The sequence below is a fragment of the Cibotium barometz genome, chromosome 39, assembly GCF_041138505.1.
Source record: "Cibotium barometz isolate CiBa-2024 chromosome 39, ASM4113850v1, whole genome shotgun sequence".
NCBI lineage: Eukaryota > Viridiplantae > Streptophyta > Polypodiopsida > Cyatheales > Cibotiaceae > Cibotium > Cibotium barometz.
The window spans coordinates 39975504-39999503 of record NC_141084.1 but is presented as its reverse complement, the minus strand read 5'-3'; the positions used below and the strand labels follow the sequence as shown (position 1 = coordinate 39999503).

General features: G+C 37.5%; 1 protein-coding gene across 3 annotated transcripts in view; it reads right to left on the bottom strand.

Moving 5' to 3' along the window:
* LOC147616087 (putative protein phosphatase 2C BIPP2C1) overlaps positions 1-4530 on the bottom strand; it is a 30727-nt gene extending 26197 nt beyond the window's left edge. For 2 of the 3 annotated variants that reach the window (XM_086778725.1, XM_086778724.1), the window contains exons 1-2: positions 3897-4489; positions 2790-3070 (exon numbers count right to left, since the gene is read on the bottom strand). In XM_086778725.1, coding sequence (XP_086634851.1) covers positions 2790-3070; positions 3897-4164 — 549 coding nt within the window. In that variant the 5' untranslated portion in view covers positions 4165-4489. Of the gene's footprint in view, positions 1-2789; positions 3071-3896 lie in introns of all 3 variants that reach the window. The other variant, XR_015262676.1, reaches the window with a different exon arrangement.
* Between the last annotated feature and the right edge of the window lie 19470 nt (positions 4531-24000).

The following is a 24000-nucleotide window of genomic DNA, read 5'->3' as shown; positions in this document are numbered from 1 at the left end:
GACTGGTTGCCCATCAAAACGTGCTCCCCTAAACTCATCTTCTAGTCGCTCAAGGTAATGGAGCGGTAGAAACCGCCGCTTAAGGTCGAGGACAAACTCATCCCAAACATAAGCCGCCATACCTAATATGGTGTGGGCATGAGCGCATTGGATCCACCAAGGAATGGCCTCACCTTCCAAATACCAACTAACCAAGATCACTCTGTCAGTATCACTTTTTCTAATTGCGACAAAATAAGCTTCAAACTGATGCAACCAAGAATAAAGAGTTGTGAGGTCAAGTTTACCATTATACTTACTGAAGTTCATTTTCTCGGAAAAATGACTCAAGGAAGCCGCTAGTGTCATTCTTGTGTCCAAAACCGCAAGGTATCTTTCATGTTTCACACGTCGCCTAGCGGCTTCTTGTGCAGCAGCATGGGATGTTGCCGCACAATCTTCCATCTGTTGAATCTCCATTACTCGAGCATCGAACTCGGCTACAGTCGTAACCCTTCAAAAGGGTCATTTTGTAGAGGATCTTGGAAATGGAAGGAGAGGGAGGAGGAGACCGAGACCGAGGGACTGAAAAACAGATGCGCTCTTCCAGGGCCAAGATCTGCGCCTTCTACTCTTCCAATTTGGTACCCTGTTCTGCGATTGCTCGCATCATTTGCTGAAACATCTTCTGTACACTCATGTCTGCCGCCCTTGAAGGACTACCTAGTGCACTTTGTTCCCAAGGTTGTCGTTCTCTCTCTTCGTCGTGGCTCGCCATAGCTTCCAGAGCCATCCACTGTGTGTGGGAGACTTCTAGAGGCTGAAAACCAACTATCCTTCTAGGGACAGGAGACATCGAAGGCACCCCAGAGTCTAGAAACCAACCACACAAGCGAGAAAGAAAAAACCTTTCTTTTTTTTTCGTTTTTTTCTGGGTGAATCTTCACACTTGAAGAAGGCTCTGATACCAATGTACAAGCGGAAGCTTTGTGGTCGAATCAATAACTTCAATACTCAGAATTCAGCAATCTTTCACGACGATTATAGCACACAACACTGAAGTAGATGTGCAGAAGAAAGAAAGATATATTAACGTCTACGAGAGGCCAAAGTCGGCCTATGAGACAAAAAAATAATACAACTGTGTTCTTCCGGTCATCGAAAGAAAAGAAACAAAAGAAAAAGTGTGCATGTGTCTGGATACAACTGTGAATCATCATGGATCCGTGGAGCCCATATACAAACAATATAAGGGGGGTGGGGATGTGGATGGAGTGCTAAGGCAAGATGCATCTCTATATGCTGAAGGGGTAGTACAAGCATGCTATGCAGATCTATGTCTAACTCCATCCAGTGCCATAAGAGGGATATAAGATATCATACATCGCCGATGCTGAGGCTGTGAATGGCATGAACATGTACCCTGAGTCTGAATGAAAGCGAGCTAGCCTCTCCTGTGTCTCCATCTGGTGTCTCATTCGGATAGCTGCTATCTCTCGGTGACGGAGTCGGGGTGCTCTATGTCCAGTCTGTCTAGGTCTCCTCCTGGCTCTCAATTCCTCTGCTCTCTGTGCGGTCACCCCACGTGGTACATCAGCTGGCACTGGCATAGCTCTCTGGAAGAAATCTGTGAGCTGGGACTGTCTCCCACCCCTAGTGGGAGCGGGTGTCTGGAGGAGTCTCTCTCGAGAACTATGAAGCTCTAGTAGTAGTCTGCCAAGCTATCGCTGGTCTGAGGCCTCCATCAACTGATGTAGTGAAGAGTGCTCCTCAAACAATCCTGCATATCTATCTCTGACCCCCTGGTGGGCTCTACATCTACATACAAAGTGATCCTCAGTCTCCACCTCCTCGCGGCACAATCTGCATATCCGCTCAGCTCTGGGAACTCGTGCCAGCCTCTATCTCTAGCTGATGTGATGACGCGAGAGCTGTGTGGCATGTATACATCCATGTACCGCGGTCAATGTATAAACCCATCCCCTGAGATGCTCATAAAGTGGTCTCTATAATACAGCATCTTCGGTGGTAGTGGGCTCTCTGGTGCTGTCCATGTCTCCTGTATGTAGTGCTGCCATATGTTCTGTCTCATCACTCTGTTCCTCTCATTGAGAGAGAGGTAACCCCGTGGAGCAGACTGATCATTCTGAAAAGGTGGCAACCGCTCAATGTCTATCCCATGATGAGAGAGAGAGGGAGAGAGAGAGAGGGGGGGGGGGGAGAGAGAGAGAGAGAGAGAGAGAGAGAGAGAGAGAAGAGGACACATTATTGGGTCCCAAATACCCTCTGTAGGGCCCCCCCACGAATGGTGTATTTGCTTTATTAGAATGATGCAAATTAGAAAATAAAAATTGAATCTTGACCTACAATATTCACCTTGGTTGGAGCACTCCCCTTGGCTGTCCTGGCCCTTGGAAGACGTCAACGTGACCGTCAACCCTTCATGAATAATGAGATGCTAAACCTGAATTATGGCTCGGCTTTTTATACCCCCTCAGTCTTCTAGTCGGCCAACAGCCACAATCTTTTGGTATATCCATTGCACCAATTGAAATCTAGCGTGCAATGCAACAAATGCAATGGAGGACCAAGGCAAGAAGTGTGAACGGAAGTTGAATGAAGAGTGGATGAAATTTTGGGAGACCCAGCTTGCAGTGTATGAGAGACAGGTTCAACACAAAAAAGCCGAGTTTGCAACAAATACAAATAGAGTTGAAAAGAGAACAAGATTGTTGCTTCACTAGGGGTTAAAACTCCACCTTCCCCAAGTCAACAAAATAAGAAGAGTAGAAAGATGGGAAAAAAAAAACCTTTTCAATTTCTTTTTCTGATATGACTGCACCATCAGCAGTGGCCAAAGAATCTACTTCAGCCTCCAATTTTGTATCTTTGGTGGAAGCTTCCACTGCCACTTTGTCTTGAAGTGTGTCAGCATTTGTTGCAGATCCATTATCACCAGCTGGTGCAGCCTCTACCTCTTGAACTTCTGAATTTGTTACTGATCCGTTATCAACAGCTGCCTCTGCCACATTCTCTGAAACTCGCTGTCCAGGGTTCCCAAACATGAACAAAATACTTCCGTCTGGGCATTCTATACAAAAGAAAGGCAGCTATTACTCCGTCTACTAACAAATTTCATCTGGACTCACTCTACTAACACGTCATCTAGCCTCAAGAGGAGATATCTGGGTAAGCATAGTGTGAAGAACATAATAACGTTTGGACATCGTAAAAGATAATGCTGAATCCAAGCAGATATATAAATGCGCTTATATACACACACAAACATACATGTGTATAAGATATGTGCCTGCGGTAAACATGTATAATTTTTGTAATATGTATGAACATACATACACAGATGAGAAAGAGAATGGAAACAGCATTACTTTCTACTACTTCCATGGAAGCCAGAAATATGACTTCATTCTCCTATACAAGTGAAGTATGTAGATTAAGGTTAAATTGAACATATCCAAGATCAAGGAACAAGAGGAAGTACGTACATCAATGCATACATTGATGTGAGGGACATGAACATACACAACATACGTAAGTACACAAGCATGCATATATAAGCATACGGCAATGCATACACACTTATATATGCATTGATGTGAGGGACATGCATATAAACAACATACGTATGTACACAAGCATGCATATATAAGCATACGGCCATGCATGCACACGTATGTATGCAAATGTATGTGTAGATATAATTCAGGCACACGCACTAATGTCTCTGTGTGACTGTATATGCATATAATGCACAAACATAGGCATACATTTATGCACACACACTTGTGTATGAATTTACATGTGTGAATGTATCTGCATACTGCGTGTGTGTCAGTTCTAGAAACAAGAGTAGTGAAGAAGACATGCAGCAGCGCCGAAATGCAAAACAAACATACCCTTAGAGGACAGAAGCACAGCATCATCAGATGATGATGTTGGTGGTGATGGTTCAGATAGAGCGCACTTCAGCGAGAATCCCTGTGGAGGTCCTGAGTTGAGAGGCACAGGGCCTCGAGATGTTGTTCGTGGAAGCTTTCTGATTGTGGCCGGATGGATGCGCCCAACAGCAAAGAGCTTGTGCTTGCGGGATACCTTCCAGGACCGATGGAAGCTCAGAAACCCGACCCCCCGGGTGCTCAGACCAGCAGCCAACATGTGCGCCATTTTGCAAGAAGCAGATGCTTATCTGTGACTGTCCTTTCCAAGGTTTAACACTAAAATCTCCTCAGCAGATTTTCCCGATGTGAACGCTACAGAGCATTCTACATGCAAACCCTAATTCGCTCAGCCGTTGGCATATACTGCACAGAAGACAAAACTCCTTGCTGTTTCGATGTGCGCGATCTTTACTATACAATATTTTACTAAAATAAATAGAGGGACCAAATTCTTTTTCCTCATTAATTAATTATTTTTTTCCCTGTGAACCTTACGTTTTTCTGATGAAGGTTTCTAACAAAAAAAACATTGACCTTAGCAGTAATGAGTAGCCTCACCTGTCTTTGGCTTCCGCTGGTAGGGGTTGAGGACAATTTCACTCAAATGCTCAAATAAAGCTCCTTCATCATCCATGAATTGGAATGTGAATATTCTCCCTTTTCATAATCTACCTATCTTTCTCAACAATCTCATAACAACCTTACCATCCAATGCCAATGTCCTACCAAAGCTCACACTTTGGGACATGAATGATAGGTATCATAACATCAATGAGCACAACTTGACTTACATCAGCAAGTTGTAAACAAATTATGCAATGTCTTCACTGTAGTGTAGCAAAACTACTAACTTTTTGGTTTCATCCCAAGACGATAGGTTGGACATAGGCACAAACCCACTCCAATTCAATAAGTAATCCAATCTCTCTCATAGATTTCATCATCTCTCTCTCTCTCTCTCTCTCTCTCTCTCTCTCTCTCTCTCTCTCTCTCTCTAAACTTGTAAATGACCAAAACGATGATTAGAATCATGAATGAACATTATACACCAAAAGCAATACATTTGAAAACTATACGAAAATGTGTTGCCCAAAATGCTTTACATACAAAAGTCTCCATAAGCCATATAGTGGTTACCATGAATATAATAGACTATATACGAAAGTCATCTAACCTATATAAGAACCACTAAAAAAACTCATATACAACGACCCCATAAGCTATATAATGGTCACCAAAAAATCTCATAAATACAATAGACTATACTAAAATGTGGTAACCATAACATTTTAAATATGAAGGTCATCACAGCCTATATAAGGACCACTAAAAAGACTCATATACAACGACCCATATAATATATCGAAGTAGAATTAGATGGTGCCATAGAATCTTGGTGTACTGCAGACGTCGAGCCTCTTTGTCAAAAAAGGTGACGTCTACATGTTGTTCTATAAAAACTTTGGTTTTTTGACATAAAAGAGTTTACAATCATAATATTTAACATACCCTAGTCAATAAACGACATACTTCCATGGATAGGCATATGGGTCGGCCTCAAAAAGCTATACATATAGTCATCATTATGACCATGCCTAATAGTTTGCCAGTCTCAATAGGGTCTCGATAGCCTAAGAAAGACAGTGATGCAATTTGGGCTGCAAGAGCTTGCAACCCTCTGAAGATCTACCTTATAAAACCCAAGCGGAAATAACAATTCACATACAAAGAGTTTCAATATAAATATATCCACATTAGGAATGTACTTGTTACAAAAAGAAGATCCCTTATACTCACTTATGCATGAACCAAACAACACCCTCTTCTTCACAAATAATAATTTTAAAATATGTACCTGCAACAACAAAAGATTAGAATATGTACCTACAACAAAGGCTTGCCATCTCGAGGAGGTCAACCAATAACTGAGCACAAATAGGACCTTTCCATCGAAAGGGATCTACATATTTTCTTAGGTAAATAACTTTAGTGTTATTATTAAAAACACATAAGCTAAATGCCTTCAGCTTGAACAGGAGAGTCGGTGTGACAAATGTAAAAGATCCTGTCATCCTAATCCTATTTAAAGTACATACGTGTCAATGTGTATGCAGAGGCTAAAATAAAAAGAATTATAAGCACATAATATTTCTCAAACTTAATCTGCATCACATAGATAGCCAACTGCCTATACTATGGGCTTGACCTATACCTAGTTAATATATACAACCCATAAAAGAACTTTGGATTTTCAAATTAAAGATAAAGAGCTCTACAATCATACATTCACAATGTTCAACTAACCTTGGCTAATAAATGTTGCATCTTCTTCAATAGGAGCATAGATTGACCTCAAAAAAGCTATATAAATAGTTCTCAGTTTAATCGTGTCCCATAGGCTCCCAATTAACAAGCTTTAAGTAGTAAAAAAGAATACATCAATACAAAATAGACGCTTAAGCCTACGACCCCATCAAGCTAAAACAAAACACTCACTCAAGACCAGCAAGAATCATGTGCAAAAAAATCCAAAATAAACATAGATACATCAAGAATATACTTGTTACCAAAACACTATCCCTTATACTCATGTATGTACCAAAGAACACTATCTCCTTCACAAAGAATCATCAACAAAAAAAGGTTAGAATATTAACTCACAAATTTTGCCATGTCTTAGAGCTCAACCAATAACTAAGAAGGGATAGAAGCTCTCCATAGAAACAGATCTGCATAATTTCTTAGGTAAGGACTTTAGTGTTGTTATTAAAGACACATAAGCAACACCCTTAGTACTTTTACATTTACAATTATGTATCTTCCACCCGAGCATAAGAGTGAACGAGAAACATAAAAGAAAAGGAGTGAGAGGAGTCAGCACAAAACAACTCCTCATTCTAATCCTATATGAAGCACACATGTATCAATGTCTATGTAGAGCCAAAAAGTCTTGAAAATTTAGAAACATAGAGAAAATACCCAAAAAAATTTGATCCACACAAACAATTAAGCAAATGACTAAAAATTTACCTTTCATCAAAGGGAAAAAAAACTTTCCAAAATACCTCTACATTCATCTCGAAGCGAATTGCAAGACCTCCTTGTGAACACCACATTCGTGGTGCAAACAATGCCGAAAGTACTCATGTCAGTTTCAAATGTAGTGTTCGAAATAAATACTTCCATAGCATTTGATGATCTCACTCGTGAAAAAGCCACGTATAATTGGCCATGGCTAAATACAGGTGTCACCAAGCATAACCCTGGAACTAATAGTGTTTACCCCTATGATTTATTGATGGTCATGGCAAATTCAAGATTTACGACGAGAAATTGCCTTCGTCTCATATCAAAAGGAAGCTACAAAGTACTTGGTATGAAAGTTATTCTAGGGATGAAAACCCTATCCCCAATATATGTGACTGTAATTAGTTATGCTTCTATAACCTTAGAATGGAAGTGCTTACGTATTAATCTCATCCCATTGCACAATCCTTTTCTTGGATCCAAATTCTGCAACAAAATAATAGAAGCATTTTTCTTCAAAACCAATCAATGAGCAGGATAACCGGCGCCTAGATTCAAGCTATTAAGATATTATGTTGCATACAAAAAGTTAACCTCACTAGCTCGAGACACAGAATTTGCACTCAAGTATTCCTTGTTCTCTGTAGGCATTGCACCTAGAGAAATGTCAATAAAAGCATTAACCTCAACATTTCGAGGTGCAAGAATAGCACTCTTTAAAAAAACTTGCATAGTCTCTAGTTCTCAAAAGCCCCGTGTACAGCCATTCAATGAGTTGTTCATAGACCCTATTTGAAGAAGCATTCTAGGAGGGATTGACACAACACCTTCTTCTATTTCGCTATGTACATTCCCATTACCAATGTCTAGGATCCATCATGCAAATTCTCACTCTATCGAGTCACTTGTGTTTTAAAGAACACGCATGTTCTACATACACTTTAACTCTTTTGTAAGATTCCTTCCCAGCCTCTCAAGATGTCCAGCATCTTTCCCTGTAATCAAATCCCTCTTCAGAAATATAAAAGATCTTGTTTCTACCAGTTTTGGCCTAGAGAGAGAAAATCTTCTAGAGAGTGGTAACTCAGTTTTTAAATATTTTTGGATAGAAAAATATCTCATCTTATTAAAATAAGTTCCCCTGAAACAGAAGTTTAAAAAGATTTTCAGAAGGTGCATTAGAAATTAAGTACAATCTATTCAAGAGGCATTATCCTGGGGGTGAAGATTTTTTCGAAATTTTAATTTAAGGTTCCTATGGACCAATAAGATTCATCCAAATGTAGGGAGGAGATAAATGAAGAAATAAAAGAAAAATCCCCCAAAAATGAGTAAATACTCACATAAGATGAAGAGTTGACTAAGGACAAGGTTAATAGTTAAAAAAGAGAGATATTTAGGTGAAATGATGCATTTTTGACACCTCTACATGGGGGAATTCCCCTCATGAAGGAGGCGCCTATTTCACATGCTTGAATGAGTTTTAAACTCCCAAATAATGGGATATTTTTATCTCTCCTCTCTCCTGTTTCAGTTAGATCCAAAAAGTGACCAAAACTGACCCAAAAATAATCAAAAATTGACCAAACTGATCTCGAAAATTCTAGAATCAGTTGGCTTGGTTAGAAGCTCACTTTTTCCTATAAATAGAAGCCTTCCTCTTTGTTGAAACTCAATAGTGTTATGCATTGTTACCTTGCCTCTCCCAAGTGCCAAAAACAGTGAATTTAATTCATAATTCATTAGTTTTTGACCCTCCCTCTTCCAAAAGATTGGTGGCCACTCTTGTCTCAAACAAGAGTTGAACCCTCAAACCATCAAGCCAAAGGAAAGCTCCCAGATTCATTAGTAAGTTGGAGATTCTTCTCTTTTTCATTCAATTCATGGTTTTTTATGATTTCTTTTATGATTTTTGTCTTCCCTATCTTGTAAATGATGTTATGCCTCATTACAAAAGGCATTCCCCTCTCTTCTCTAAGTGATAATTGATGGAATTAAACTTTTTATAATGTTTTGTCTTTTATAAGTGAATTTTGATTAGTATAGATTAGTTTAAATCAATTAGAGTTAATTTTTATGACAAAATCAAGTAGAAAAATTTAAAAAATGGTCAGCCATACAAAGGAGGTTATGGCAATTTTTTTTGGAAATAAGAATTATCTTTTATTATGCTAAAAGAGTAATTCCTATCAATTCTATACTCTAAAAGTGTCATTTTCATGCATAGAGGATGCATATTGATTATTATTATTTTTATGCATAAAGGAATAATTTTCTTTTATTATGAAAGTGTTACTTTCATCAAAATAGATTTTTATGCATAAAGGAATAATTTTCTTTTATTATGAAAGTGTTACTTTCATCAAAATAGATTTTTATGCACAAAGGAATAATTTTCTTTTATTATGAAAGTGTTACTTTCATCAAAATGGATTTTTAGGCATAAAAGATTATTTTTTTATTATAAAAGTGTTACTTTTATCATATTTGAATTTCATGCATAGAAGTATGCATAAAAGATTATTTTTTTATTATAAAAGTGTTACTTTTATCATATTTAATTTTCATGCATAGAAGTATGGATAGAAGATTATTTTTTATTATTATAAAAGTGTTACTTTTATCATATTTAATTTTCATGTATAGAAGTATTTATAAAAGATTTTTTTTATTATAAAAGTGTTACTTTCATCATATTTGAATTTCATGCATAGAAGTATGCATAAAAGATTATTTTTTATTATAAAAGTGTTACTTTTATCATATTTAATTTTCATGCATAGAAGTATGCATAAAAGATTATTTTTTATTAAAAGTGTTACTTTTATCATATTTAATTTTCATGCATAGAAGTATGCATAAAAGATTATTTTTTTATTATAAAAGTGTTACTTTTATCATATTTGAATTTCATGCATAGAAGTATGCATAAAAGATTATTATTTTTATTATAAAAGTGTTACTTTTATCATATTTCATTTTCATGCATAAAAGTATGCATAAAAGATTATTTTTTATTATAAAAGTGTTACTTTTATCATATTTAATTTTCATGCATAGAAGTATGCATAAAAGATTATTTTTTTATTATAAAAGTGTTACTTTTATCATATTTGATTTTCATGCATAGAAGTATGCATAAAAGAAATTCATTTTATTATAAAAGTGTTACTTTTATCATATTTGAATTTCATGCATAAAAGATATTTTATATATATATTAAAATGGTGATTTTAATCATAAATGATTTTTATGCATAAATGGTTGCATAAAAGATATTTTTTTATATTAAAAGTGTGATTTTTATCATAAATGTTTTTAATGCATAAATGGATGCATAAAAGATTTTTTTATTAAAAGAGTGATTTTCATCATAAATGATTTTTATGATGATAAAAGTGTGACTTTCATCAGAATCGAATCTTATGCATAATTAGATGCATATAGAATCTTTATAATTAAATAAGGGTTCTCCTTAATCCTCTATTTAATTTTTACAAAAATTAGAAAAATGAATAAGTAGATAATCTGTGAGAAGAAATGCTATCGTAATGTAAAAAAATTCAATAAAACTATCGAAGTCAGAGATCGAGATAAATAACTATCTTATTTCTCATAAGAAATTCATGTTTTAGAAACCTGTAAGCAAATATTCGTCGAACGAAATTTAGAAAAAGAGAAATTGAAATAGTACCTTTCGAGAGAGATAGTTTAGGAAGAACCTTTCCAGACCCAAACTCTGATTCTGACTACTGACCAAGACCTAATTCCTTCGTCAATGACGATGTGCTCAGTTCAGGAAAAATGCACTCAAAACACCCACCGAATCTGAAACTAAGTTAAGACTTTTGATTTTGATTTGAGGATCAAGTTAACAGAATTCGAGGAATTCTGTTTGGAATTCAGACTTGGATCTAGAAATATTGGGATACGGATTTAAGATTATTCATGGTTTTCAAACAAAAATCAAAACAAAACTTGCATAGAAACCCTGTTTTCTTAAAAGACTATCTTACGCCAGAATGCTGGAGGGAGCATTTGGCATATATGTTTATCTAAGGGAAGTTCGGTTGCAACAGCTGGCGGGGAGTGTTCGAGCGACAGCTCATGCGGCAAAGCCTGCCGAGGACTTGACCAGCCTCGGTATGGTTAAAATGGTGCGCTTCCGGTGCGATGGACGAGGGCCGACGAAGCGGTCCCTGAGTGAAGTGCCAGGAAACCTAAGGAGGATCCTGAAGGGTTCTGACCAGGCGATGCATGGGCTCGCGGTGCCGAGGACACCCATTCGTATGTCGAGGAAGATATTGTATGACAAACCAATGTTATTGTAATCTATCACTGGATCTCGTTGTTGACTCGCTGGTCTCAACAGAGAGTCCAGAGTGATACTATTTTGTGAGAAACAAAGACTCAATGGAAATTTTGAAGTATGACATGTGTAACCAGTAAATTGTTTGTCAATGGATTGTTTTTATTAAAGTTTTAAAGGGGAGTGTGTGCGTATCTGTGTTCTAAAGCTAAAGTTAAGAAAGGCATTTCAATTATGGGTGGGTGAGTACTTGTTTGGTTCCACCGATTCCAATGGTAGGGTGGTGGCTAACCCATGGGCCGGATGGGGTTAGGCTGGAATCAGTGGAGTTTTAATAATCAAATTGAAAAATCTTAGGATTACGTTAGGATTCGATTAGCTAGTTAAATTCCCTGATAATTTTCTCAATTGAGTGGATCAACGGCGGCTGTGCCTGATCTTGATCAGGAAAAAAGCATTGAAATTTACTCAAATGATCAAATTATATCAGTGATAGTTTCCTTCTATATCTGGTTTATTCAGGTGAAGGATAGTTTAGAATTGATCTCGTTAGAAAACTCGTTTTAAGAAAAATTCAAAAAGGTGGAATCGTCCCCGCTGTCCGGGCATGGGAAATTTTCCCGGTTTCGGTTTTCGGAGTGACCACCAGCCTAGTCTCATGACCGGACATTCGTGGGGGCGAGGCCCCGAGTGAGAAACCCTGCCCCGCGCATGAGGGGGCTGCTTCCGCTGTCAGCTACCAGGAATCCAGTACGCGGAGGGGGTAGAGGGATCTCATTGTTGGTATCAGAGCAGAAATTGCCTAAATTTTTTTAATAGAAATCTGGGAAAGAAATGTTTTTCACTTGTTAATACTATGTGAATGAACTTTAAAATTTGAAAACTTATAAATTGAATTGGAAATTTATAGATGGACATCCCAAACCTATTTGGAATTCCTGGACTCTCTCAGAGTCAGGATATGATAGCTTTTGCATTTGATCACCTCATCATCTTTGCTACGACCCGAATGAGCAGAGTGAGACTTGCTCGCCATTTTGAGAGTCTTTACTTTCCTGATCCTCTTGAGCGATGTCGGTATATGTGGTTCAATGCAGGACGGTGCATTAATATCAGTAGTCAGTGAGGCTCAAGCAAAATATTTCCTTGGCTATAATTCTGATAAGACTAGGGCTTGTTCAACATGTTCAGCTCTTTGATCATTCACCCAGGAACTTCAAAACTTCATGCTGATTTTTTAGACTTCTTAGCCGCTTTATCCCTAGGAATAGAATTACAACACCTCTTTGTGTAATGAATCGTGTATACCATGGTATGTCTTCTTCTCAGTTTTGCTTCTTTATGCGATTACGACTGAGGCGGTGATTATGGAGCCGAGCTGCTCTATGTACATATTGCAACTTTTATATAAATAAAGAAATGTTTTCTGGAGAAAAATTCCCTGTTGTATAAGTGATTGTTTATGGACAATCTGACAGAAAAATCTGTTATCGGACATATGTCATAGATCTGCAATAAGATCATTGTCTTCTTGTTTAAGAAATTGTTTTTCGAACCTCTTAAGTCTTAGGATCTCGTGGATGATATCAAAATAAAAACTTAATAATATATAAATTTTTGGCAGAATCATGAGACGAGGAAACTGTGGCCGTCAGCCAGACCCTGTCTCTGAAGATGACGAGCTTGATCCTGATGTTTGCAAGGCTCTTCATAGGACTCAGCGGACCCTTCAAAGGAGAAGGGGAGAACCTAGGCGAGGCTTTGGAGAAATGGGTGGAAGCCATGGAAGAGTATTTTAACATCACAGGCTACAATGAGCGGAGCAAAATGGCTCTTGCCCGGCTGAAAATAGTGGAAACAGCCAGGTAGCATGGAGAAACCACTGTGACCAACCGTTTCTGGATAGAAATACTTAGTCCTGGAATGATCTAAAAACCTATCTAAGAAAGAGATTTTGTCCTCCTCAATTTTTGTGGAAACCAAAATGAACGAATTTTTAGAGCTAAAGCAGGAGAGCAAACCCATCAAGGAATATCACCAGGCCTTTGCTCTTCTACTCAAATATTCACCACCTCTAGATGAAGAGCAACTCATGGTGGCGAGGTTCATTCGGGGAATGAGCGAATCCTTGGACACACTGGTCAAAAATGCCAAGCCAGTGTCCATGGCTGAAGCAGTAAGAATGGCAAAGGATTTTGCCAAAGCTTTTATAGTAAAGGTTCCGCCAAAGCCTGCAGCCTCTAACTTTAAAAGATTCCAAGCCCAGGGACTTTTAACTTTCCACCCCCGAAGAGGCAGCAAGGCCCGAATCAGAATCAAGATTCAAGAAGATTCCGAAGTGAAGGAAGACCCTTGCCCCAGAGTACTTTCTCAGGAGCCCCACCTCTTTCAAGAAATCAGAGGGATGAACTTAGAACTGAAAACCGATGTTTTGGATGCCAAGGTTTTGGTCACCAGTTAAAAGATTGCCCGACTCCTGCCATGTCAAGGGGATAGGGAAGTCAAGGACCCCGAGTTCAGAGACCAACCCCTTCATACCAGTCTAATCAGGGTCCGTCTCGCCCAAGCCAGGGAAACCCCAGAAGAACTCTAGCTCAACCATCTTCCTCTGTACAGAGTAACCTTAGAAATCCTTCCCAGAACTGGGGCAAAAGAGAAAGAGTTCCACCTCAGACTGCAGCAGCCAGAGCAGTCACAATTTCAGATGTAGCCAGAGCGAAGAGGAAAAAAGGTAGATCTATGCTGCAATTGAAAATCAAGGGCCTAACCTGTCATCCATACTCCAGCTGAGTATCAGGGTAAGCCTTTTAAGCTTTTGATTGATTCAGGCAATTCTCATTCATTCATTTCCCTTGGATGCTTGCGTAAGCTAGTCTTAGAACAGAAATCAGGGAAACCTATGCAAGTTGAATTGGCCAGTGGGAAGGCTCTTTTCACTCACCATGAGACAGATCTTATCCAGTTCAATCTAGATGGTAATGTAACCGATTGTTGTCAGTTTAAAGTCTTACCTCTGGGAGTTTTTGACGGGATCCTTGGAATGGATTGGCTCCACAAAAATCAAGCTGACATACACTGTCACCAATGGAACCATTTCCTTCCGTGACCTTCACGGGAACAAAGTTCAAGGAACTAGAGTTTCCGGATCCCCAAACCTTCAGTTAGTAAAAGCTTCTAAATTGCTAAAAGGACTTAGAAAGAAGCAGCAAATTTATGTTGTCAAAATGAACCCAGTAGACTCAAAGCTTAAGGCTCAAGAGCCAAAATGGTTAAGTGAATTTGATGACCTATTCCCAGCTGAGCTAACTGAAATGCCTCCAATCCCTGCGAAGTAGATCATGTGATTGAATTGACCCCCGGAGCTCAGCCAGTAGCCCTGCGCACGTACAAAATGCCAGTTCCTGAAGCCATTGAACTCAAGGAACAGCTTAGACAGTTATTAGAACAAGGATTTGTAAGACCCAGTGTTTCACCTTAGGGTGCGCCAGTTCTCTTTCAGAAGAAGAAAGATGGAACGCTTAGACTTTGTGTGGACTACAGAGGTCTAAATCAGCTGACAGTTAAGAATAAGTATCTTATCCCAAGAATTGATGAGCTTCTAGATAGGCTAAATGGAGCCCAGATCTTCACAAAGATAGATCTCAAATCCGGGTATTACTAGATCAGGATCAATGATCAAGATATACCAAAAACAGCCATCAATACTCGCTATGGGCATTATGAATTTACTGTCATGCCGTTCGGATTAACTAATGCCCCAGCTACATTCAATCGCCTAATGCAGGACATCCTCAGAGAATACTTGGATGATTTTGTTCTAGTTTTCTTTGATGACATTCTGATTTACTCAAGGAATGCAGCTGACCATGAGACTCATGTCAGAAAAGTTCTTGAGATTCTAAGGAAGCATCAACTCTTTGCCAAAAAGAGCAAATGCACTTTCTCTGCCGACCACGTTTAATACTTGGACTTTCTGGTATCCAAAGATGGAATTTCTCCAGATTCCGCGAAAGTCCAAGCAGTCATAGATTGGCCTGAACCAAAGACAGTGAAAGAAGTCAGAGGATTCTTGGGATTGACTGGTTGGTATAGAATTTTTATACCAAAGTATGCTCTCATAGCTTCCCCCTGACTAATCTTCTCAAGAAGAATACTCCGTTTCAATGGTCTGCCAGGTGCCAGAGTGCTTTTGATAAGCTGAAGACCCCCTTGGTAAACAGTTCCATTCTGAAGCTGCCAGATTTCTCTCTACCCTTTGAGGTAGTAACTGATGCAAGTGGTTTTGCCCTGGGAGGTGCACTCATGTAGGAAAGTCATGCAGTAGCCTATGAATCCCGAAATCTCAGAACGCATGAGAGAAATTATGCTGTCCATGACCTGCAATTACTTTCAGTAGTCTATGCCTTAAAGTTGTGGAGACATTACCTACTGGGAAAAAGATTCACTTTGATGACAGATCATCAGAGCTTAAAGTGGATCTTTACTCAGAAGGACCTCAACATGCGCCAAAGTAGGTGGATGCAGACCCTACAGGAATTTGATTTTGAAATCAAGTACCACCCAGGCAAAGAAAATGTGGTAGCAGATGCCCTTAGTAGAAAAGTCCCCTTGCTTGCAATTACTGTAGTATCAAATCCTTTGATTATTAAAGCAAGTGAGAAGATCATGCAGGATAGATTCTTTGGCCCTATTGCTACCCTACTTATGCAGGAAAGCAAGACTCCTCAGGAGTTGAACAGAGTTCAAGGGTACAGCCAAATGATGGCATTATGTATTATAATCGCAGGCTATGCATTCCCAATGATGAGGGAACCAAGGACCAAATTCTGAATGAAGCTCATGATAGCCTTATAGCAGGACATCTAGGTTTCATCAAAACCTACATGTTTGTAAAGAAAAGCTTCTTTTGGCCTGGTCTGAAAAAGGATGTACTGAATCATGTACGTCAATGTTTGACATGCCAGAAAGTCAAAGCTGAGAGAGTAAAAATGCCTGGGAAGTTACATCCATTGGACATCCCCCAGATGAAGTGGGAATGTATTAGTATGGACTTTATTATTGGATTACCTTGAGTGCAATTAGGTTACAACTCCATTTTCGTGGTAGTTGACAGACTAACCAAAGTTGCCCATCTGATCCCAGTAAATGAAACCTACACTGCAGTGGATGTGGCCAGAGTGTTCCTTAAAAAAATCTTCAGATTACATGGCCTACCCAGGAGAATAGTAAGTGATCGAGATCCCAAGTTTACTTCAAGGTTCTGGACTGCATTTTTCGAAGTAGTGGGAATATCAACATAGCTTATCACCCTGAGACCGATGGTCAAACTGAAAGAGTAAACCAAGTAATCGAAGATATACTTCGGTCATGCTGTGGGGCAGGGAACCCAAGAAGTGGCTAAGCTATCTGCACCTAGTCGAGTTCGCCTACAATGCGTCTTACCATCAAAGTATCGGGATGAGCCCTTTTAAAGCTCTGTATGGACAAGATTGCTTAACTCCATTAAACTTGGTCCAACCCATTGATTAGGGTTGAGATGTCCAGACAGATGCTTGACGACATGGAGCAGCAGATGCAGGCAATTCGTAAAGATATAAAAGCTGCCCAGGATCGACAGAAGCAGTATGCAGATAAGAAGAGGACAGACAGAGAATTCAAAGAAGCAGATATGGTCTTCATTCAAGTACGACCCAAAAGGAGTTCTTTATCTCTTGGGAAGTACAAGAAGTTATCCCCGAGATATTGTGGGCCATATCTGATTACAAAGAAAGTAGGTGACTTAGCCTACGAGCTTCTTCTGCCTCCTCATCTCAAAGTTCATAATGTATTTCATGTAAGCCTTCTAAAGAAATATGTGCCAAGTCCAAATCATGTGCTTGATGAGAAAATCCTAACCTCTTCAACCCAAGGGCAGATGGAACAACATGAAGAAATTCTCGGTGCTCGAGAAAAGATTCTTAGGAACAGAATTCTTAGAGAATTATTGGTAAAATGGAAGTTCTATCCTTTTGAAGATGCCACCTAGGAGAATGAAGCTGATTTGTTGCGGGATTATCCCCAGTTTGTGAGATGAGGACATCTCGCGTTTTTCAAGTGGGAGAGAATGTAAGATTCCTCCCCAGCCTCTCAAGATGTCCAGCATCTTCCCCTGTAATCAAATCCCTCTTCAGAAATATAAAAGATCTTATTTATACCAGTTTTGATCTAGAGAGTGGTAACTCAGTTTTTAAATATTTTTGGATAGAAAAATATCTCATCTTATTAAAATAAGTTCCCCTAAAACAGAAGTTCAAAAAGATTTTCAGAAGGTGCATTAGAAATTAAGTATAATCTGTTCAAGAGGCATTATCCTGGGAGTGAAGATTTTTTCGAAATTTTAAATTAAGGTTCCTATGGACCAATAAGATTCATCCAAATGTAGGGAGGAGATAAATGAAGAAATAAAAGGAAAATCCCCCAAAAATGAGTAAATACTCACATAAGATGAAGAGTTGACTAAGGACAAGCTTAATAGTTAAAAAAGAGAGATATTTAGGTGAAATGATGCATTTTTGACACCTCTGCATGGGGGAATTCCTCTCATGAAGGAGGCGCCTATTTCACATGCTTGAATGAGTTTTAAACTCCCAAATAATGGGATATTTTTATCTCTTCTCTCTCCTGTTTCAGTTAGATCCAAAAAGTGACCAAAACTGATCCAAAAATGGTCAAAAATTGACCAAACTGATCTGAAAAATTCTAGAATCAGTTGGCTTGGTTAGAAGCTTACTTTTTCCTATAAATAGAAGCCATCCTCTTTGTTGAAACTCAATAGTGTTATGCACTGTTACCCTACCTCTCCCAAGTGCCAAAAACAGTGAATTTAATTCATAATTCATTAGTTTTTGACCCTTCCTTCCAAAAGATTGGTGGCCACTTCATTCAATTCATGGTTTTTTATGATTTCTTTTATGATTTTTGTCTTCCCTATCTTGTAAATGATGTTATGCCTCATTTTACAAAAGGCATTCCCCTCTCTTCTCTAGTAAATCAACCCTTCTTTATCCTAGCTAAGTGATAATTGATGGAATTAAACTTTTTACAATGTTTTCTCTTTTATAAGTGAATTTTGATTAGTATAGATTACTTTAAATCAATTAGAGTTAATTTTTATGACAAAATCAAGTAGGAAAATTTGATAAATGGTCAGCCATACAAAGGAGGTTATGGCGAATTTTTTTGGAAATAAGAATTATCTTTTATTATGCTAAAAGAGTAATTCCTATCAATTCTATACTCTAAAAGTGTCATTTTCATGCATAGAGGATGCATATTGATTATTATTATTTTTATGCATAAAGGAATAATTTTCTTTTATAATAGTGTTATTTTCATCAAAATAGATTTTTATGCATAAAGGAATAATTTTCTTTTATTATGAAAGTGTTACTTTTATCAAAATAGATTTTTATGCACAAAGGAATATTTTTCTTTTATTATGAAAGTGTTACTTTCATCCAAAATGGATTTTTATGCATAAAAGATTATTATTTTTATTATTAAAGTGTTACTTTTATCATATTTGAATTTCATGCATAGAAGTATGCATAAAAGATTATTTTTTATTATAAAAGTGTTACTTTTATCATATTTAATTTTCATGCATAGAAGTATGCATAAAAGATTATTTTTTAATTATAAAAGTGTTACTTTTATCATATTTGAATTTCATGCATAGAAGTATGCATAAAAGATTGTTTTTTTATTATAAAAGTGTTACTTTTATCATATTTAATTTTCATGCATAGAAGTATGCATAAAAGATTATTTTTTTATTATAAAAGTGTTACTTTTATCATATTTAATTTTCATGCATAGAAGTATGCATAAAAGATTATTTTTTTAATTATAAAAGTGTTACTTTTATCATATTTGAATTTCATGCATAGAAGTATGCATAAAAGATTATTATTTTTATTATAAAAGTGTTACTTTTATCATATTTAATTTTCATGCATAGAAGTATGCATAAAAGATTATTTTTTTATTATAAAAGTGTTACTTTTATCATATTTGATTTTCATGCATAGAAGTATGCATAAAAGAAATTTATTTTATTATAAAAGTGTTACTTTTATCATATTTGAATTTCATGCATAAAAGATATTTTTATATATATATTAAAAGTGTGATTTTCATCATAAATGATTTTTATGCATAAATGGTTGCATAAAAGATATATTTTTTATATTAAAAGTGTGATTTTTATCATAAATGGTTTTTATGCAAATGGATGCATAAAAGATATTTTTTATTAAAAGAGTGATTTTCATCATAAATGATTTTTATGATGATAAAAGTGTGACTTTCATCAGAATCGGATTTTATGCATAATTAGATGCATATAGAATCTTTATAATTAAATAAGGGTTCTCCTTAATCCTCTATTTAATTTTCATAAAAATTGGAAAAATGAATGTGAAGGATAGTTTAGAATTGATCTCGTTAGAAAACTCGTTAGAAAAATTCAAAAAGGTGGAATCGTCCCTGCTTTTCGGGCATGGGAAATTTTCCCGGTTTCGGTTTTCGGAGTGACCACCAGCCTAGTCTCATGCCCGGACATTCGTGGGCGAGGCCCCGAGTGAGAAACCCTGCCCCGCGCATGAGGGGGCTGCTTTCGCTGTCAGCTACCGGGAATCCGGTGCGAGGAGGGGGTAGAGGGATCTCACAACTGTAATCTTTCTCCGGATTTTTGAATGGCACAATGTTGTATTGAAAATGTCCTCTCTTCCTCCCTTCAGAACAACTAGCAAAATCTGTCTGAAATCCCCTCCAAAAAGCATGATCTTTCCACCAAAAAGCTTGTCAGTAGACATTATGTCTTGTAGTGTTCTATCTAATACTTCAAAGGCATATTGATGTGTCATCCATGCCTTATCCCAAATTATCAATCTAGCCAATCTCAATAGCTCTACAAGTTTGTTGTTGACCTTTATATTGCAAGTGCTAGGCATTTAGGTCTAATGGTATCTTGAATCAAGAGTGAGCTGTACGCCCATTAGCTAACAACAAGGCAGCTATACCAGATGAAGCACACACAAGAGCAACATGGCCACCATCTCCACATACTCAACAAAGCAAGAAATTGTAGAGGAAGGTCTTTCCAGATCCTCTAGGACCATCAAGAAAGAATACATCACCAACATTCCTCTCAATTGTATCAAGAATCTGATTAAAGGCAGCCCGCTGACAATTGTTAAGAGTTATTTGCATGTGATTGGCCATTACTCCTTGTTGCATAGGATCAAACATTATCTCTTCTTACAACAACCCATTCACAACTCTTGCCGTACTTGATCTATCAATCAAAGACATTCCTTCAAAGTTGAATAACCTTCGCCCATGCTGGTGAAGAATGGACCCCACTTGTAACAAAGCCTCGTGTTTTGCCATAACTTCACAGACATAAATAATTTGAATTGTACCTTGTAAATCATGGAATATATCCTCTGAAAGATGTGATGAGAATGTTTCCCACAAACACCCGAAAAATGCACGCTCACAAAAGACTAAAATTGTTGTAAATAATTGTCTGGCACTTTGATGAAATGTGGCCTCTTGCATACATGTAAACCACTCTTCATCACTTTCCAATAGACCTCTAGCTATGCAAGTAGCCTTGAAAGTCGGATAAAGTCGACCATCAATAGTACGCAAGTCATTAAAAGATAAGAACCTCGACAAATAGTAAGCAAAATGCATTAAAAAATATGCAGGCAATGGTATTACCTGCCTTTCTTATAGTCCACTTCTTTATGTGTTCCAAACCCAATTGCAAGGAAAATATCTATACATTAGATTGTTTGCATTGACATGAAGCTCATTAGTTACAAACCACTCTGTAAGAGTAGTTTTCTTATCCTCTTCAACTTAATCTAGCAAGTCATTATTGTCTCAAAACATGAGATTATTTTGCAATGGCAAATGAACTTGTAATCTCTAGATATCTGTCTTCTCATCATGAAAAACATATTCATAGATTCTCCAGCATGCCTGATACATAACGTGCATCTAAGTATTTACAAATTTCATCCACTACACCATTGTGATCATCCATCCTTGCCGTTCCTCTATCAAGACCCTTATACACATACTTGTATAGATAATTTACCATTTTGGGTAATTTGCCCTAGCAATAAGGCGTCAGATATTTCATGCCATTTTGGGTTACATGTGAAGGTAATAAACAGGTCTTGGCTTACCCTTCTTCCTTACAATTGCCATGGCATCTTGGTAAAGGTGATACATAAACCAAGGCCCTCCTGTAATAAAAGAAGATGGCAACACAACTCTTCACCTTGCTGCACTCCCTTATACACTTTGTGCACCATCAGCTAAATTAACCATGTCAAATAGCTTGTTGGTAGACTTCAGCACATAAATTTTCTTGGTTATTTTTAATCCATACTAATCTTGACTCCTTGATACTGCTAAGCATCAACAATGTATTGTTGCAATAGTCTCCCCCTGCGCAAAAGGCATGCAATGGTATCAGATCTAATTTGTAATTGATATGTATAATATTGCCTCTGAGTGACACATTTATGAGTCCCAGTTGTTGCATGTGTGTGCACATCAGCATGTGGAATATGTACATGCTACCTATTCTCTCCTCATGGAAATGGGAGAACATACATGACTGTCATATATGATCGATGCAAGTTACTTAATTTTTCCACCACTCCATTATGTGAACATATTTGAATATCTCGAAACCCAAGATCAAAATCATCCCCCTGCCCTAGCATAATAGCAGCGGCATTGCTAGCAATTGGCACCAAATACTACCTTGAAGTAAAATGTGTCTCATAGATTACCATCCTCAAGTCTACATGTGGATTACTTTGTAGAAATTCCTCCACATATCGAAACACGTTGGCATATGGATTACATTCATGCATCATTTCTTGCAACGTCTCCCAACAGATCGGGATCCAATCCAGGTAACTCATGTTCTATGTCATATACATATAGTTGTGCATATCGTGGATTGTCTTCTTGTGTCTTGTTGGGCAACAATGTTCCGACATAATGATACAAACTATCATGGATTCGAAAATTATACACACCTGTATTTCTACCAAATCTTTCATCAACATGAGCACTGAGCAAAACAAAAGCTAAGGCATTATTGTAAGCTCGTATATTCTTTCAAAATAACTTACTTTTGTCATCATTACCGAGAAAAAGAGCTTTTATAGCCTCAAGGGGGATTTTCTAATGCCAACAAAGATACCCGTCTCGATGCTCCTCAACAATGCTTCCCCACAACTTGTCAATGGAGTATTATTATCTCTTCTTTCCCATAATTGAGCATGGCATAAACTATGAATATAACACTACATGTACCAAAAAAATAATGGATATGTTGCTGAATGCCTTATGTTATCTTTTGTAGGATATTGATGAGTAATAGAGAGACACAGGACACTTGACCCTGGCACATCACCTTTGACCCGTGAACCATGCTCCCTACTGCAAATTGAGCAATGAGAACCTCTATTTCCTTCCGAATGAGTGAAACTACTTTGATCTAGAATATAATTATTACTACTCTTTATCAAACTCTATAGTGTCACATTCCAGGCTTGACTTGATTGATACACTCAGGTTAATCCCTATGTCCACTTACTCCTCTTCTAACACATGACATCCTTTCTTCTATAAACCTAAATACTTGATTAATATTTTAATATGGATTAACTACTACTCTCTGTTTAGAAGTTCGTAGTATCTCATTTTGGCCTTAATTATTACACTCAAGTTAATCCCTACATTCACTTGCTCCTCTGGTAACTACCACCGTTTTGTTCAGTAAACCTAGATGCTTGATTTCTAACCACTATTCTTTGTGTAGCAATGTTGTGATATGCTCTACATGTGACATCCACATGAGTAAATATATATTGATTTGGATCAACTACTTTGACTCTCTCTCTAGAAGTTTGTACTGGCACATTCTAGGTTTGATTATTACACTCATGTTGCTCCCTAGATTCATGTACTCACCTCCTAATAGTTTCCACCCTTCCTTCTGTAAGCTTAGATGCCTGATTTTTAAGCATCGTTCTTTCTCTAGTAATGTTACGACGGACTCTGCGTAAGTCAATAATCCTCACATACTATTCCCACACACTCATAGCTACACAAATATATTATCCAAGTGAATGTATATATTTTGTGTCAGTGTGTGTATTAAAAACTATAATCACTTATGTATGCACGTGGCATTGCAATTTATAGATATAAACTTACATGCACATTCATTTACATGGACATGAGGAGCGAGGCAACAATAAAGACTTGCATGCACATTCATTTACATGCCTAAGGAGCAAGGCAATGACAAAGACTTGCATGCACATTCATTTACATGCCTAAGGAGCAAGGCAATGACAAAGATAAGCAAATAGAGAAAGAGATGGAAACACTTTGATTATTATTGTCACCTTATAGAAATTGAGGTGATTACATCTATACCACTAAGAGAGTTTGAATGTCAATACAAAAAGTAGCCTAAACCCTACCAAAATTAGTCCATATAGCAAGGAGTGACAAAGCACTCCAACGTATATCATCAAGAGAGTTTGCATGTTAATACGAAAGCAACATGAAATCCCCCCCAAAAAATGGTCCATATAGCAAGTCAACAGTGAGGAGGCATATATGTATATATATGTGTACATA